The 16,050-nt window shown below is 40.7% G+C and overlaps 1 protein-coding gene across 1 annotated transcript in view; it reads left to right on the top strand.

Moving 5' to 3' along the window:
* ITPR2 (inositol 1,4,5-trisphosphate receptor type 2) overlaps positions 1–16,050 on the top strand; it is a 243,390-nt gene that overhangs the window by 35,042 nt on the left and 192,298 nt on the right. The window contains exons 3-9 of the mRNA XM_036405007.1: positions 791–906; positions 2,021–2,107; positions 2,792–2,950; positions 6,820–6,918; positions 8,057–8,140; positions 8,964–9,110; positions 10,178–10,273. Coding sequence (XP_036260900.1) covers positions 791–906; positions 2,021–2,107; positions 2,792–2,950; positions 6,820–6,918; positions 8,057–8,140; positions 8,964–9,110; positions 10,178–10,273 — 788 coding nt within the window. The remainder of the gene's footprint in view (positions 1–790; positions 907–2,020; positions 2,108–2,791; positions 2,951–6,819; positions 6,919–8,056; positions 8,141–8,963; positions 9,111–10,177; positions 10,274–16,050) is intronic.

Here is a 16,050-nt window from a genome sequence, read left to right on the forward strand (position 1 = left end):
AGAACCCCTTGGCTTCGTTCCAGACATCTCTCCCCTTCTTTGATATGCAGCCCCCTCACTCCACATGGGGAGGTGGTGGGGATGGGATGAGGGTTGGTGTATTGATATTCTCTTTCCTTTGCTGCTCATTTCTTATTTGGCATCTCAGCATTGGCTGCAGTCTTCTTCTCCTTCTGCTTCTCCTCATCCTTTTCTCTCATTTGCACAGCCACCCTGTTCAGGTGGCTCCTCTCTCTTCACCTGCTTTTTTCCTGGTCTTTTGGACAGTGGTGATGTTCAGCTTGTGTCATTTAGATTAAAAAACCCTGACAGTAAAAACAACTCAGTGAAGGCAGAGAGACCCAAACTCTGGGTGGACCTGCTTGGTGGCTGGCTGCTGAATGCCCCAGCCACCCTTGGATTCAGCACTGCCAGGAGGAGCTGGGCAAGCCAGGTGTGTGGCATACAGACAGCAGGACCACTCTTCCAAGGTTTCACGTGCCTTCAAACACTGCATCTGTGATGTTGGGCTGCTAATAAAGCAGCAGGCAGATATGGCAGGATCACAGCCTGAGCCTCTTACAGAGAGTGCACAAAGTGGGAACATGTGAGGCCTTAAAGGCTTTCGGTTCAACTCTAATGTTGTGCCACCCTGTTTCAGGTACCATTGCCACCAAGCTGACCTGGTGGCTGTGTTTAAACACTGGTATCTGGACGTTTGTGGACAAAAACCCCTAACCAACACATACTTACAAATGAAGGAAATGTCTTTCAGCATGACTCAGGAGTATTTCTTTCAATCTTTCCCCAGACTGCCTTTTCAAGGTGTGTCCTATGAACAGATATTCAGCCCAGAAGCAGTACTGGAAAGCCAAGCAAGCCAAACAAGGAAACCATACTGAAGCAGCACTGCTGAAGAAACTTCAAGTAAGAGACATCTGTATTTGTAATCTTATCTCGATCTGCAGGCTGTAGAATTACAATAGCACCAGAAAGAATAATAACAAGTGCCTTGGGAACCGCTGTGATTGGTATTATTATGCCACCATAACAACTCTATATTCTCCTTAGCTCTCCTACCTCCTGACTGGCATTTATAGCCCCCAACCTGGTGTTTATCTTACTTTGGGCTGGGGGTTTTGCCTTTGCTGTAAGCAAGGTAGTGCTTTCAGAAATTTTATAATGTGAAAATGGAGTTGTTAAAATCAGGATGGAGCCCTGGTTTAAGTAATACTGGATATCCTTACCAGGAATTAGGCAAAGAGTGGACAAAGAGATGTCCTCAATGCTTTAGCCAGGGAATTCCTCAAAATTGTGTTTGTCTTTGCCTTCAGTCTAAGTGATTCTTTTGTGAACCTTTTTGCAGTCTTTATTTTGTCTCCAACACAGTGTGGATGGAACAAGTCATCTGTATCTGAAAAACAGCTGGCCTGATGTTGTAACTGAATGCATGAGATTAAGTGAAAACAAGGTCCTGTCAAACCTGGATGACAGTTTTGTGGGCAGTGGGGAAGTCACCAGTGCTTCCAGTTAAAAACAGCAAGGAAGGCACGTGGTGTGTGGCCAGAGTTACACAGCAATTAGTGCTGGGAGTGGAGAGTTTGCTCTGTGGCTGTATTTGACCCAGTCTATTGTGTTTAATTTTAATGTTGCCTATTGTAAGCTAATGTTTTTGTTTTGTTGTAAAGTCTATGTGTTTATGTACAATTAAACCCCAACAAGTAAAAGGAGTAGTGATAGGGAGAAGCTAATCATAGGCACCTTTTTATCCTCTATAGGATGAAATAAAGCCCCTGACATTACGTTTTGGGCTTGAAAAAATTTTAAAATAGCATGCATCTCAGGTGTGACCAATAAATTGTGACAGAGTCCCTATTTTGGGTAGTAAAAAAATCAGAATCAGCATCAGGATTTGGGTGCTAATATTTCCAGTGCAGTAATGCTTGTAGGTTTCAGGATTTAAATATGGTGCCATGTCCTTTCTGCACTGTATGTTCCAGGTACTTTTGTAGAGTCTAAAGAAATGGTCATTCTCTTGCAGCATGCAGCAGAACTGGAACAAAAGCAGAATGAAAGCGAGAACAGAAAGCTGTTGGGTGAAATTGTAAAATACAGCAATGTCATCCAGGTAAACCTATTGAAATCCATCTGCCTTCTCACTGTTGGAAAGGAAACAGTTGTTTCATTTCAAGGTTACAGTGAAAATTAACTGTCTACCCATTGTAATCTGGATTGTCAAGGGTCGGGTAAACAGAACTTGGTGAAGTTTACAATATTGTGCTTTTCTGCCTGTTTCAAAGCCTACCAGAAGTGTTGCATATTCCTGTTTAAATAATTTGTCATTATAAAAATTCTATGTGTATTTCTTGGTGCTGCAGTTTAGAATCTGAACGTAAATATGTCTTTTATTTTCAAGAGTTATTTCAAAATCATGCTGTAGAGGTGCTGTGCAGCTCCTTTTAAATCATTGTAGTAATCTGTATCTCATGACATATAAATGAGACAGGAGCTAAGTTCTTAAGTGCAGTACAACTTTTCTGTAATGGATGTAATTCCTGAAGGGAGAACTGCAATGGACACTTGCCCTGCTGTAAAATTGATCCCTGACACATTTCTCACAATCCAAGATAGCTCATCTGTTTCCTAAACTGTAACATACTTTGATAACTGCCTTCTAGTTAGTTATATTTTATATCTATATTTATATTTGAAAATCTCTGCAGTGTGAAAGTTTGTGCCTCCTCTTTTGACTGGAGGGAGAAAAAGCACCTAAAAGTTGTACTTTTTTTTAAAATTTATTTTTTGTTCCCAGCTACTTCACATAAAAAGCAACAAATACCTCACAGTCAACAAGAGATTGCCAGCTCTGCTAGAGAAGAATGCTATGCGGGTGTCCCTGGATGCTGCAGGGAATGAGGGCTCCTGGTTTTATATCCAGCCCTTCTGGAAACTGAGGAGTGAAGGTGACAATGTAAGTGGAAATGCTGAATGTGTTGAGAAGGGAGAAGAATTTCAGGAGGTATAACTTCTTCACTGCTGGCCTGTTTCATAATGGATTCAGTTCAGGAAAGAAGCAATTAGAAGAGTAATTGGGACTTTGACCTTTCATGTGTAACTGGAAAGTGTTACTTAATTATATGGTCTGGAATCTCTTGTGTTGCCATGTTCAAGCCTCTCTGTTGGGGCATCTTTGCTAAGTCTACCTGTTGAGTGCAGATTTACAAAGCTGACAAGAAATCATAGTTTATGCTAAAGTCTTATTTTTTTTTAAGAGTTTTTAAAAAATTTTTGTGGCAATATTTTTTTCAAGGGGTCAGTAGAGAATGTCTCTAGGAAATACATCAGTTTCTTTAAATCTGTATTCCCTTCTGATGTGACAATGGTATCTATGATTGGAGCTGGGTAGAATAGTCTGGAAAGCCTTTTCTGGGTAGGTTTCTGCAAGACTCAGCTGGAGTCTTGCATATTGATGAGAGGAAGAATGCACAGGAGAGCTCTTTGCTGCAGATCTGAGAACTGTGCTGTGAGATCACAACTCCCTTCTTCATTCTGTGGCTTGGTTTAAGTGCCTGATGTGGAGAATTCAGATCTGCCGCTGGGAAGGCCAAACGATGATGAGCTTGTGTGGTTTTTCCCAGACCTGGCTGGGAATGTTTGGCTGTTTTCCCCTGTGCATAATCAGTGAAAGCCTTCTTAGGGTTGTAGAAGGGAATGGCTTTTTTTTTTTGTGTATTTTCTCTCCTTAATTTTGTGGTTACCCAGCCCTTGGGATGCTCTCCAGGATGATGAGTGTGGTTGCTTGCAATCCCTTTTGCAATCTGTTGTGGAGAGGAGAAGGATTGCATTCCCAGCTCCTAGCCAAATATCCCTAGAGTCAGAGTCTTTCCCTGCTTCATGTAGTGATTAAAAGGGTATTTGAAAATCCTCCTTTTTCCCAAAGCCTGTTGCAGAGAAATAGAGCAAATATATCTCTCAGGGGGGGCCTCGGCATGGGTTTTCATCTGAGGAGAACAAATGTGGCTCAAACGTTAGCCTGGTATTTCTTTCCCTTCTTTGGAGAGAATAAAGGGTGACTTCTTGTTTTGGCTTAATTTCTTGCAATAACATCAGTTCAGCATCTTTTTAAACTTCTCATGCCTGGAAAATAAGTATGTGTGTCATGCTCTCCAGAGGGAGGACCTGGCATTCCCACTTGTCATCTGCAATGCCACAATGGGCCCTTACAGCTGAGAGCAGCAGAACCATCCTTGGCCTTCAAAGTCATTCCCAGTACTACAGAGGTTTTGGTTCCATTTTCCACTGTTATGCACACATGAGGCTTTGGAAGCAGACTTGCTCATCTACAAGGATTGCAGATCAGTGCAGTGATGGCAGTGCCATCCCATGCCACAAACCCCTTTCCCAGTCCATTTCTGTGGGGATTTATCTGACAGGCTCTGAGCCGTGAGGGCCATGTGGCAAACTGGTTTATTCCTAACTCAATGGACTCAGTTCCTTTGGAATGGCCTGCTGCTCATTTTCTGTTTCCAGGTTGTCTTTCAGAGCTGGCAACTTGCCATTGTAATTTACAGAGGGAATTTACAAAGGGAAGTTGTTTCTTGTTTCTACTAGGCCCAAAAGGATTTGACAATTTTCTTTGCAAATTTCCAGTGATAAACATTAGTGCTCTGGTAGCTCTCTCTGCTTTTGTGCATTTCTACCTCTTCAACAGCTACACAAACCAGGCAGCTGTTTCACAGAGGACAGGAGTAGCCAGTGATGGGGGAAGTCCTCATTTTTCTCTCACAGATGGAGGAGGCTTCAGCCTTGTACCCACTGCTTCCTTTTCAGTTATTCCCACTCATGGAAACCTTTGAATTCCTGGAGTTAGCTTGGTATATCAGGCCCCTACTCTGTTTAGAAACTTTGGGATTTTTAAAATTATATTCCTGTGCTATAATGAGGAAATTCCCTAGAAAGCACATTTCAGGAAGTCTTTTATGCAAGAGAAGTGAGTATTGAATTACTGCTTGGATGGCTGCTACTGTGCCGGGTAATGCAGGCAAGGTATGCCATATGTCCTAAAAGAAAAGGAATCTGGGAATCTGATACAGAAAGTCATGTGTGTGACTCTTCTGGTAAGTGATCAGAGATTTTTAGCCTTGTGAAATATTTTAGAACTTTGTTTTCTAAAAGAAGATTAGCTTAGTTTCACTAGCAACTGATTAATTTTGCAAGTCAATGAAAGTAATTAAAGAATATGATGGAAAATTTACAGTAATTGACATAACTACAGTATTTTCTGCAGACTTTTATTAAGTCTTCATCATTTTTGAAGCTGCTCTTCAATGGAAGATAGGACTGATTAAGGCTAGAGCTGGTTCCAGATGGACTGAACAACAAAATACTCCCCGATAGCAGGATTGGTGCTGTGTGGATTAGACTGCAGTTATTTGCCATTTTAGTGTTTTTTTTTTTTTTTTTCTTTTTAAATAAGATGCTTAATGATGTGCTGTCTTACTGATTTAGTTGTGATAGTCCTGGTGTACATGCAACAATTTTGAAGTCCTGATTCCACTTTGCAGGATGCAAACCTGGTGGTATTTTGGTTAATGAATTGTCTGGTCATAACTTCTTAAAACAGGCTGTAAGTAATGTCTGTGTGAAGCATGGCATGCAGGAGTGTATTGCATAAGGAATGTGTCTTATAGGCATCTTGTCATTATTTTGATTCTGTTAGTGAACTTGTTCCCATGCCTTGGATCAAGTAGGATTTTTCTGTGTGTGATCTGAGCATGGTGAACTGTCTTATGCTACTGTTTATTTTGGCTGTGTTGGTAAAGAACAGGCAAACCTTCCTTTTCACCTCTGCAATGAGGGGGCCAAATTCACCTGCATTGAAGTTGCACAAGGCTGAACTGGGCTCAGCTTTTTCATAGGAAATGTGCTGATCAATGCAGAAAGTGTTTTTATTTATTTGTCTTCCAAGAGAAAGCATGGCTTGTGCAGCATTTAATGTAGAAAAAAATCACATGTAGCCACTTGTCTTCATGTCTGAGTGTGCTCAAAATTGCTGTGAAGAGCATAAGCAAATCAGGACCCAGTGCCAACCAATCTATGTGGATTGATATTTTTTTATTATTTATTTTTCCCCCTTCCAGGCATGAATTGAATTCTCCATATGCATGTCTCAAGCAGTTTTTATGTCAAAGAAATTTTTTTATATTGATTTGTATATTGTAAAGAATTGCAAGGGCATGGGAATTTGCTTGCAGGGAGCCAGCCAGGAATTCCTCTTTAGAGAGACGGTCTCTCAGCTGTTGTACCTGCTGCCTGTGCTGAGCTCAATCATTATTTAGGGAACAACAGCAGAGGGGATGGAATGTGTTCGCCTCTTTCTGAATTTCCAGTGATTTCTGTGCCTTTCTAGGTTGTAGTCAAGCAGTCTGAATCAGAGAACTACTGAGCTTGTCAGGACATTTGCCAGCAGATGGTCCACAGATATGGGAGCTCATGATTTCTTTCTAAGCTTTCTCTGGGGTAAAGAGAACTTAGTGTAACTTTTGGATGAACTGAGCTACTCCTGGACTTTATAGATTCATATCTATTTCATGGTCTGGAGTTTCTGCTGAACCAGGGGACATGCTTATTGGGAATGCAAGGGTTGATTAGTTGGAAATCTTGAACCCGGGTGATTGCAGATCGTGAGGAAACACAACTGCTGTGTGAATTGTCTGCAAATAAATTCACTGAGTGCCAATACTAGAGCATGCATTTGAGTAATTTTCTAAACATGCTACATTACTTTATTTTATTGGATAACTACTTAGGTCTAAATTGCATTTTATTTCTGACTTCCAGGTAGTGGTGGGAGATAAAGTTGTTCTCATGCCAGTCAATGCAGGACAGCCTCTGCATGCCAGCAACATTGAGCTTCTAGACAACCCTGGCTGCAAAGAGGTGAGTTCAGGAGGGCAGGAGGGGTAGCTGCTGATCTGACATGGTTATAGAAAGGCTGAGGGAATTGGGATTGGTCAGCCTGGTGGAGAGAAGGCTTTGGAATCACCTCACTGTGGCCTTGAGAGCCCACAGGAAAGATGGAGAGAGACTCTTGACAAGGGCCTGGAATGACAGGACAAGAGGGAATGGCTTCACACTGACAGAGAGAAGGTTTAGATTGGATATGAGGAATAAATTGTGCCCTCTGAAGGTGGTGAGGCCGTGGCACAGTGTTGTAGGCTCACAGTTTGTGGTAATTGGGAGTGGGGCTGTGGCCAAGCCTCATCCCCAATGGCTACAGCTGTGCAGGACAGGGGTACATTATTGAAGGTAATGAACCATGGAGTGCCCAGGTGTGCTGACCAATCACCAAAGGGAGCAGAGGGCACACAGGTGCAGTGCATGTAAGATTAAGAGTGTGAAAGGTAGAACATTAAAGGGCTGTGGACGCTTGAAGCTGCCTTTGGTGTCCCTTGTGCCTCCACCATCCTCTCAACAGCACAGGGTGCCCAGAGCAGCTGTGGCTGCCACTGGATGCCTGGCAGTGTCCAAGGTCAGGCTGAATGGGGCTCTGAGCAAGCTGGGATAGTGGAAGGTGCCCCTGCCCATGGCAGTGGCTTGGAATGGGATGATCTTTACATCCCTTCCTACCCAGACCATTCTGTGATATGTTGTGCTTTACTGGTAACCAGAACCCACCATGAGCCCACAATGGACTCAAAGCCAGCCTTAAAGACTGGTTCCAGCTTAGCCTCAAAAACCCAAAATGAAATATTTGCTGCAGTGATAACTCTATGAGGTCTCCTTGAGTATCTCACACTCTGACTGAGGTAAGAGTAAATCCTCACTCAGTATCCTTTTGGGGTGTTCTTGGTAGGCTGTCAGCAAACAGAGCAGCATTTCCCCACTCTGTCTTCTCCAACATTACAATCATTAACACTTGAGAGCTTCAGGACCAGTGTTAAGAACTCTACAGATATGCAGCTAAGCCATGTCCCCTACCATCCTAGCTGTGGTGTGGTCTTTCAGAAGAATGGAATGTCTCAAAAAAAACCCCCTATCCCCATATACTATAATTGGATTTTTTTTTCCTCTAAAGGTAAATGCTGTCAACTGTAACACAAGCTGGAAAATAACTTTGTTCATGAAATTCAGTAGTTACCGAGATGACGTACTGAAAGGAGTAAGTATGATTTTTGAATCCAAAAAGTCTTAGTGTGTTTGACTGTAGAGAAATATTACCCAGTGAATTAAAGAGGAAATAAGGACTTTATGGAGATGTTCCAAGTAACTGTAACAATAACTGTAATAAGACAATGTAGCTTTACGTGCTGAGGTATTGCACAGTTTCATGCCTGTAGATTAATCTCTGAGATAATTTACATTTTCATTTAGAGATAAGCTTAATTTGTCCTCACATGTACCTTAATAAATCATTATCAATGGCTATTTTTTCAATAGGTGTCAAGGTACCAGCAGTTTTTGAGGAAGAATTTGAAAGGGAAAATGGTATCTTTGTGTAGACCCATTTAAGGATAGTGTTTCAAATCTTGGGGAGAGGCAGGAGGAAACAAAAATGATTCCAGCAGAAGAAATAGAGAGGGGGTGTTGGTGTTGATTGCAGAGTAGAAGTGATAAGATAATACAATGTTAGAAAAATCTCTTCACTTCCCTTAAGTAATAAGAGAGATTAGAAACAAAAAAAAAATCAACTTAGTAAAGTTAACTAGAATTAAAAATCACCTTTAGGTTAATTTTTGCCCACTGTTCATTGTGCTTTCCCAAAAGGCCATGGGTCTCCTGCAGGACTGAATTATCTCATCTGATTTCCAGACTTGGTGCTAAGATTGAATACTCTTCACTTGGTACCTGCTCCAGCAATAGGAAGCTCAGAAGTATTTTCTTCCTATCAGCTCTGCTGGCATCACTGGAGCTGTTACAAATAGAAAATTACTCTGGAGGCTTTGCCTACCACTTAACAGTGCTTCTTTTCCCTATTTCTTTAGGGAGATGTTGTGAGGCTGTTTCATGCAGAGCAAGAGAAGTTTCTGACCTGTGATGAATATGAGAAGAAACAACACATTTTCCTGCGCACCACGTTACGTCAGTCAGCCACGTCTGCAACAAGTTCTAAAGCACTGTGGGAAATAGAGGTATTTTTTATTTGTCTTTATAAATATTTTAGGACCTGAAGGCCAGGGCTCAGTAAAAAAACTTCAGCACAACATGAGTCATTCATAGGCTCCTGATATCATCACACACCTCCCTGTAACTATTATTATTTCATGAAGTGGTTTGTGTAGGATGAACCCTGACGAGCTGCTTTATTGCTCTGTGTGTCTGGAGACAGGAGGCTTTCTTACTATATTTGCCTGCACTGAAATGAGGGAGAGTCAAATTTCAAATTCAGACTTGACGTAAATGGTGTGATTTTACCAAAGCCAATCAAAGGACACTCACCTCTCCTGAGTTTTGAGTGTTTACATTTAGCTTCATGTGCAGTATAAAAAAATGGAGATCCATGGCTGACAGGAAATCTCCCAAACATCACACAACACATCAACATTTGTTTAAAGTAAACCTGAATAAAGGTGGTGTTGTGAATGAGGGTGGTTTTGAGGAGGGAACTAGCAAACTTTTTTGTTCAACTAAGAAACATTGGAAATTGGTATGTCTCAAATCCTTGCTATTAAGATAATGCAACTCCTATATACCCAAAAGTTCTTGTGTGATGGACAAACTTTGTGTATTTAGAACAGAGTCTTCAGAAAAATGGTTGATTTTTGTCTGGTAAGGATTGTCTGGAGTAGAGTGTATTGCACCTGTACTTATTGGAGATTCCTCTTTAAAGGAGACAGACACTGCAAGATTTGAAGAAAGCAAATGACCTACAGTTCAGTCAAGGGATAAAAGAAATAACCTGTGATATTTTAGATGATATGAGATGTCACTAAAAAGCAAAATTTGGCTCATCATGTTTGCAGGGAATAAATTAATGAAAGCATGGAAAGTAATAGAAGGAATATTTCCTGGCACTTGGCAAGAAGTAAATGCAAGTAGTTTTATCTATGGTTAGCTTCATGTAAGCACAGAATTCCTTTCTTTGGCAGGCTGTAATGATGTTATTTGCATATTTTTATTAGGAGTGAGCTGCAGGAAATGTCAGTGACCTGAAGTATGATCTTGAGGAGCAGGATTAAAATCTAAATTCTTCTTTTAGGTTGTCCACCATGACCCTTGCCGGGGAGGGGCAGGACAGTGGAATAGCTTGTTTAGATTCAAGCATTTGGCAACTGGAAACTACTTGGCTGCAGAGGTAAGAATGCCAGTTAAACAAGTGTTTGTGTGCTGCCTAACCAAGTCCTGCTGGCTCAGAACTGCTGTAGCAGGTGGGTCTGCAGTGTAGGTCTTCACAAAGATCCCACACTGGGTCCCTGCTGGGTCATACTGTAGTGCTGCACCCAGGGGTTGCAGGGCAAACACCACTGTTAAATATCCACCATGTTTGTACTGAAAACCCTTGGGCTCATTTTTCTCTCTGCTCCTGTTTGCCCTTGATTTTTGGAGTGGTTTTGTGACTGGATTGGGGTCATGCAAGTTCATTGTGATTATATAGGCTGCAGTGTTCTGCTGTTGCACTCTTGCCTTTGGACTAAAATTTGAATTAAAAAAGTTCTGAGGAAGTCTCTGCCCCTTTTGATGGAATGGAAGGTCCCAGAGGAGAAAGAAGATCTTGCAACTTGTCTGGTTACTATCTGGTACTTTGTATTAAGGCAGAAGAGTATTGTGACTCCCCAAAAGAGCAGCTTAATATATTTTAAGACTCCTTAGAAATAAAATATGGCTCTTGACAAGCTGGAATGCAGCAGATAATACCAAGTGTATGAAGTGGTACAGTCTTGCATATTTTAATAACCATTAAAATATCACAGCATGAAGCTGTGAACTTTTTGAGTCATATCTAATCCATATTAACACAGGTTTGTGTACAAGTTTTATCAATGGAGTTAAAAGTAGGGTTTTTTTTCCACTGATTTAGTTAGGATTGCTTATTTTAACTTATGCTTTGAAGTATGAATGCAGAAATTTACTGCAAGAAGAAAGTTATAAATCACTATATGTTAGGGAACCCCTGAAAAAAGACTTGCTCTGACTGGCTTGAGTTAGATTTACAGCAGTGCAACTTCTGTATGCAGACAACTCTTTAGTATTCCCAGGGTGCTGCTTTTGTGTTCCAGCTCCTGTAACAGCCTGCACTGAATTCAGAGGAAGAACAAACAGGAGCTATCAAACTTTCATTTATTTCTAATTACGTCAAGGCCACTATCAAAACATAAACAGTGGACTGCTAATAATAGCTAATTTTCAAGAGGAACCAGTACTCCCACCTGAGAATGGGAGTATTTTCCTTTCTGTTTATAGTGAGGGATGCTCACAGTAGGAAGATTTTGCTAGCTGAGCTGATAGAGAGGCAGGAAAAGCATTGAGCATACTGATGGGCTTCCTTCTTCCACCAGGGGATCTGTCTGGAGGATTTTTAGGTAAAAAATCTTCAGGTAAAAGATTCTGACACAATCTCAAGTAGTACTATTTCCTTTAATCCTCTTTCCACTTGGCATTATTTAGCCTAATTTTAATTACTGTGCTTTGAAGTTCTTTAAGACCTACTAATACCTTAAAGCAACCTAGATCCTTTTCCCAGACTTTGGGCTGAAGGTGAGCTACCCTGAAAGGCCCACTGCTGAAGGAGTCACAGTGGGAGACTCTTGGTGATTCCACACACCTGCATTGCCTTTCCTCTGCTGCTCTGCACACCCTGGGTCACTCACAGTGTCTGTGTGCTCTCACACAAGTACTTAAGACAGGAGGAATATACTGAAGAAAGGGTTTGATGTTTGGTGATAAGATTTGGGACATTGGAAATCTGGGTACTTGGTAATGATGTCTGACATTAGGAAACCTTAAGCCACAGGCTTAGACATTCCCAAAGAAGTGGAACCAAATACTCAGCTGAAAAATTGGAAAGAGAAATTGTCTTCTTTAGAGACAGCAGGAGTTCTGCTGTTAGTGTCATAAGGGCTTGTTTTCACCCAAAAGAGCTGAGCCAGATCTTCAGCAGGAGATTTAGGCACTAAGCCACCAGCTAAGATCCAGGCTGCTGAGTTTCATTCTCAGAACAGAGTTTTATTCTCATCTTCACAGAGTCAGCAGTCTTTCAGAAAAAGTTCTCCTGAAGATCCTTTTTATAGCCCTGGTTACAGGAAAATGACCCAAGTTATTTTGAAGCTTTACATTTATAAAGAGAGGCTGTAAGGTTAGGTGAAAATTGGACGTTTCAAAGTAACAAAGATTTTCCCAAAAGTCTTTTCAGTGCATGTGGCCCATGTAGAAGGCACCCAAAGCCGTCTCTGTGTGTGTGGGAGTGAGCTGCAGTTTGCTTGAATAGCTTTGCAGATGCTGCAGGTTGGGACCACACAGCTGTGCCTTTCTCATGAACACACATAACCTTTTAAATATTTTAAATTGCCAAGATAAAAGTCTCTTTGAACTGAATATCAGCTTATCAATTGTGCTGAACCAAAACATGCACTTTTAATATTGTTCTCCACATTTAGAGCAGCACCGGTTCTGTGATTTCTAAACTGGGCAATTCATACTGAAAACATTAACACTTGTTTTATGAGGCTGTTAAACTGATATGTGTGCCCATACACAAGAAATGCAGGATAAGTCTGTCATTTCATACTCAACTTCTCAGGTGTGGCTAAAATAATTACAAAATATATCTGCATCTATCAGATCACGTGCTGATCTCAGATATTGCAGTAGACCATAGATAAGCCACAGTATGCTCCTTATGAAACCTTGTGAACATGTACATAGTCTCTGTGAAAAATTGTTTTAGAAAAAAATCAGTGATAATTCTGTTTTACCTAGCTGAATAGATTAGTTACTAGATACCTTGGCCAAAATATCGCAGTAAATCTAGTGAGGTCCTATTATTAAATTAGCTGAACTAAACTCAATGAATTAAGATAAGGCAGGTAAAATGGCAGCCTGAATGTTCATATTCTGTGTTTCTCCAGAACTGTGGCCATAAACAATTACTGCTGTGGAAAACTTCTCTGGCTTTCTTATAGACTTCTCCTTCCTCTCTCTGTAAGAGTGAAAGGGCAGAGTTTAAGCAGTAATCAATTACAGTAATTAAGTTGGATCAACTCTGATCAGAGTTTTGTTCTAAACTCTGTTCTTAAAATCCTGCATGAAACACCCTTCCAGTTTTAGGATTATTTTAGCACTAAATAGTCTTTTGAAGGTGGGAATGATTGAATTTAGTTGGACTGAGCAGCACAGGGTTACACGCACATGAGATGAAATGACAATTAGATGAATATTAATTAAACAGGAAGTCCAGTCCATCTTGCAAGGCAGTGGTGGTGGAGCACTGCAGTGGCAATACAGGCTTCAGAAATGTCCTTTTTCCTCAGGTATTGGATTGTGCAGACACAAGGTGCTGTCCCTGAGGTGGTGTAGGCTTGGGGAAGAGGGAGTAGTCTGTGCTGGAACAGGGTCACTGAGCTAAGGCACCAGAGCATGAGTGTTTTGGGTGGGACTGCTGAAGCTTTGCAGGACTGTCAGCTGATTTTCACCACACTGTGGTGTAAACCACTTACTGAGAACTCTTGGATCAATGGCCAGTAGAAGTTACTCATATTTCTCTTGTCTTTCTTGAATAATTTCTTTCCATGTTACCTGATTCTACTTTTTGGTCAAAATTTCCCCAAGCTGCCCCTTTCTTTTCAGAGAAGCTTATGTAGATTATTCACTTTAGATTGAGAATTGATGTTAAATTTTGCTTTTACAGTCCATGGCGGGGGGTTGGCACTAGAGGATTTTTAAGGTCCCTTCCAACCCAAATGATTCTGTGATTAAAAATACTAGCCTTCCATGTTATAGATATTGTTATGGTATGCATTTATTCAGATGGACAGGGCCATGCCCTTCATAGTAAATTTAAGCCTGTTGTAATAATCACTTGATTGGGATCATGGTGGAGATAGGTGAGTACGTACTCAAGCTAATATTGAGAGAAAATAATCCTCTCCTGCCTTCTGAATAGTAAAGATTGTCACAAGAATCCCACAAGAATGGAAAACAAAGCATTTAATGATATTTAAAAAAAGGTTACATAATTGTATGGGTAATAGTATACTCAGCATTAGCTAAGATTAAAGAAATATAAAAGACAAATCAGTTCTTAAACTTGAGGTTATAGACCAGGATTAAACTCCTGGTGCCCTGAGAAGCTGTCTCTGTAGTTTTATGGACTTTTCTTCCACTTCCTTAAACTGCTGGAAAATGGAGTCCTACACAGGATATTTTATTAAGGCATTTGAGACTGATTATTTGAAGTCCAAAACTTAGGCCTTTTGTTATCCACTTGTTGGAAATTGGACTACTGATAGAGATGTTTTTTATTTAGGAAGCAACAACAGAACCACAGCTTGCCAGTGTAATTTTATTTTCTTTTTTGTTTGACATGGAAACATACCTTTGCAGAAGGACCTGTTGATGCCCTGGTCATGCAGAGAAGGTGAGCATAGTGTTAAATGCTCTGTGGTTCCTTCTGCCTTCTGAAGAGTGAGGCAAGTAACAAATAAGATAAAATAAAAATGGCCTTGTTTAACTGAGATGAGAGCTACCTTTTGCTCAGGAACAGTTTGTAAGCCAGAGAAGATGCCAGGAGATGGCAGCATCTACCAAGGCCTTCACACATCTCACAGATTTCATTCCTTGGTACTGTGGGACCTCCTCACCTGGAGATTGCATCAAAATCTTCCTTTGGGACTTTTTTTCCCAGTGTCTCTTCATTAAATTTTAGCACAGCATTCTGATTATTTTCTGTCTGTTTGGCTCTGTGATTAAAGGTTCTCATAAGAAAAAGGGTTTGTCAAGGTGACAGGGTGAACTCAACGCTGGAAGCCTTATTTCAGTTTTTCTGTCTCATAGGAGTGTGGGTTTGTTTTAAAGCTCCATAAGGAGTGAAGGATAATTTACAGCTATGCATGAAGAGATGGAAGAGATCCAGAGGAGGAGGATGGATTACTGATTTACAGAGCCTGCCTGACCTGTTCTGCAGACTTGGATATGGCTTTTTAAAGTGACAGATCTAGATGTCCATTTAACAAAACCGAGAACTAGATTTCTCCAAGGTTTTTAAGAATCTTGAGAATGTGGCTAAATTTCTTGACCTGACTTGTCTTGACTTCGGTGGAATCTGTCAGTGTGCAAATACCTTCATAAATCTGGATCTCAGAGGAAAGTCTTTTCCCCCAGCCAGCTCATTTGCAATTGTGATCTGTGAGAGTGTTCAGCTCTTTCGATCCTGCCTGAAGCTGGCTGCATTGGGACCATATTTGTACATATACAAGATTTAGGAGTGAGGAAGTACAAAGATATTAATGCAGCATTTATGTCATTTAGTCATTACAAGGCCTAATTATGTTATTAAAAATACATCTTGCATTTTCATGTCTTCCAAAACAGCAAATGTAGACATGTGGTCTGTCCTTAAGTGCATTATTTTTGTTTATTTTTTCAAGATCACTTGAGAAGCTTTTATTCAATTGTATTTGTGCCTCTTTGTGATGCTTGATGGATGTTTCCAAGACTTCCCTCCTTTGTTTTTTATTGTTTTTGGAGGTTTTTTTTGTGCCTGTGGTTTTTGGTTTTGTTTTTTTTTAACAGTAGAAATGTCAGTCATGTCTAATTCAATCATCCCTAGTTACTCCTGTGAGGACCACTGAAAGATATAATGGGGTATTAATATTTAGAGCATCACTCTTGAAGAGATGAGGATGCTTTCTTTTATATAACACAGGTTGACACAGAGCTGCTGAAGCTCAGTCTAAGGTTATGGCCCAGCATCCAAGTTACACTTAAGGATCTCTTAGACATTTTTCTTTCTTTTGACTTCCTCTGCAGAATGGGATATGGCTGAGTGGGGCTGAGCACTGGTTTCAGGTTCTCTGCCCTTGATCCCTGTAGAAGAAATGAAATTTCCCAGTTACCATTCATAACATGGAGCTACTC

The sequence above is a fragment of the Molothrus ater genome, chromosome 5 (genome assembly GCF_012460135.2).
Source record: "Molothrus ater isolate BHLD 08-10-18 breed brown headed cowbird chromosome 5, BPBGC_Mater_1.1, whole genome shotgun sequence".
NCBI lineage: Eukaryota > Metazoa > Chordata > Aves > Passeriformes > Icteridae > Molothrus > Molothrus ater.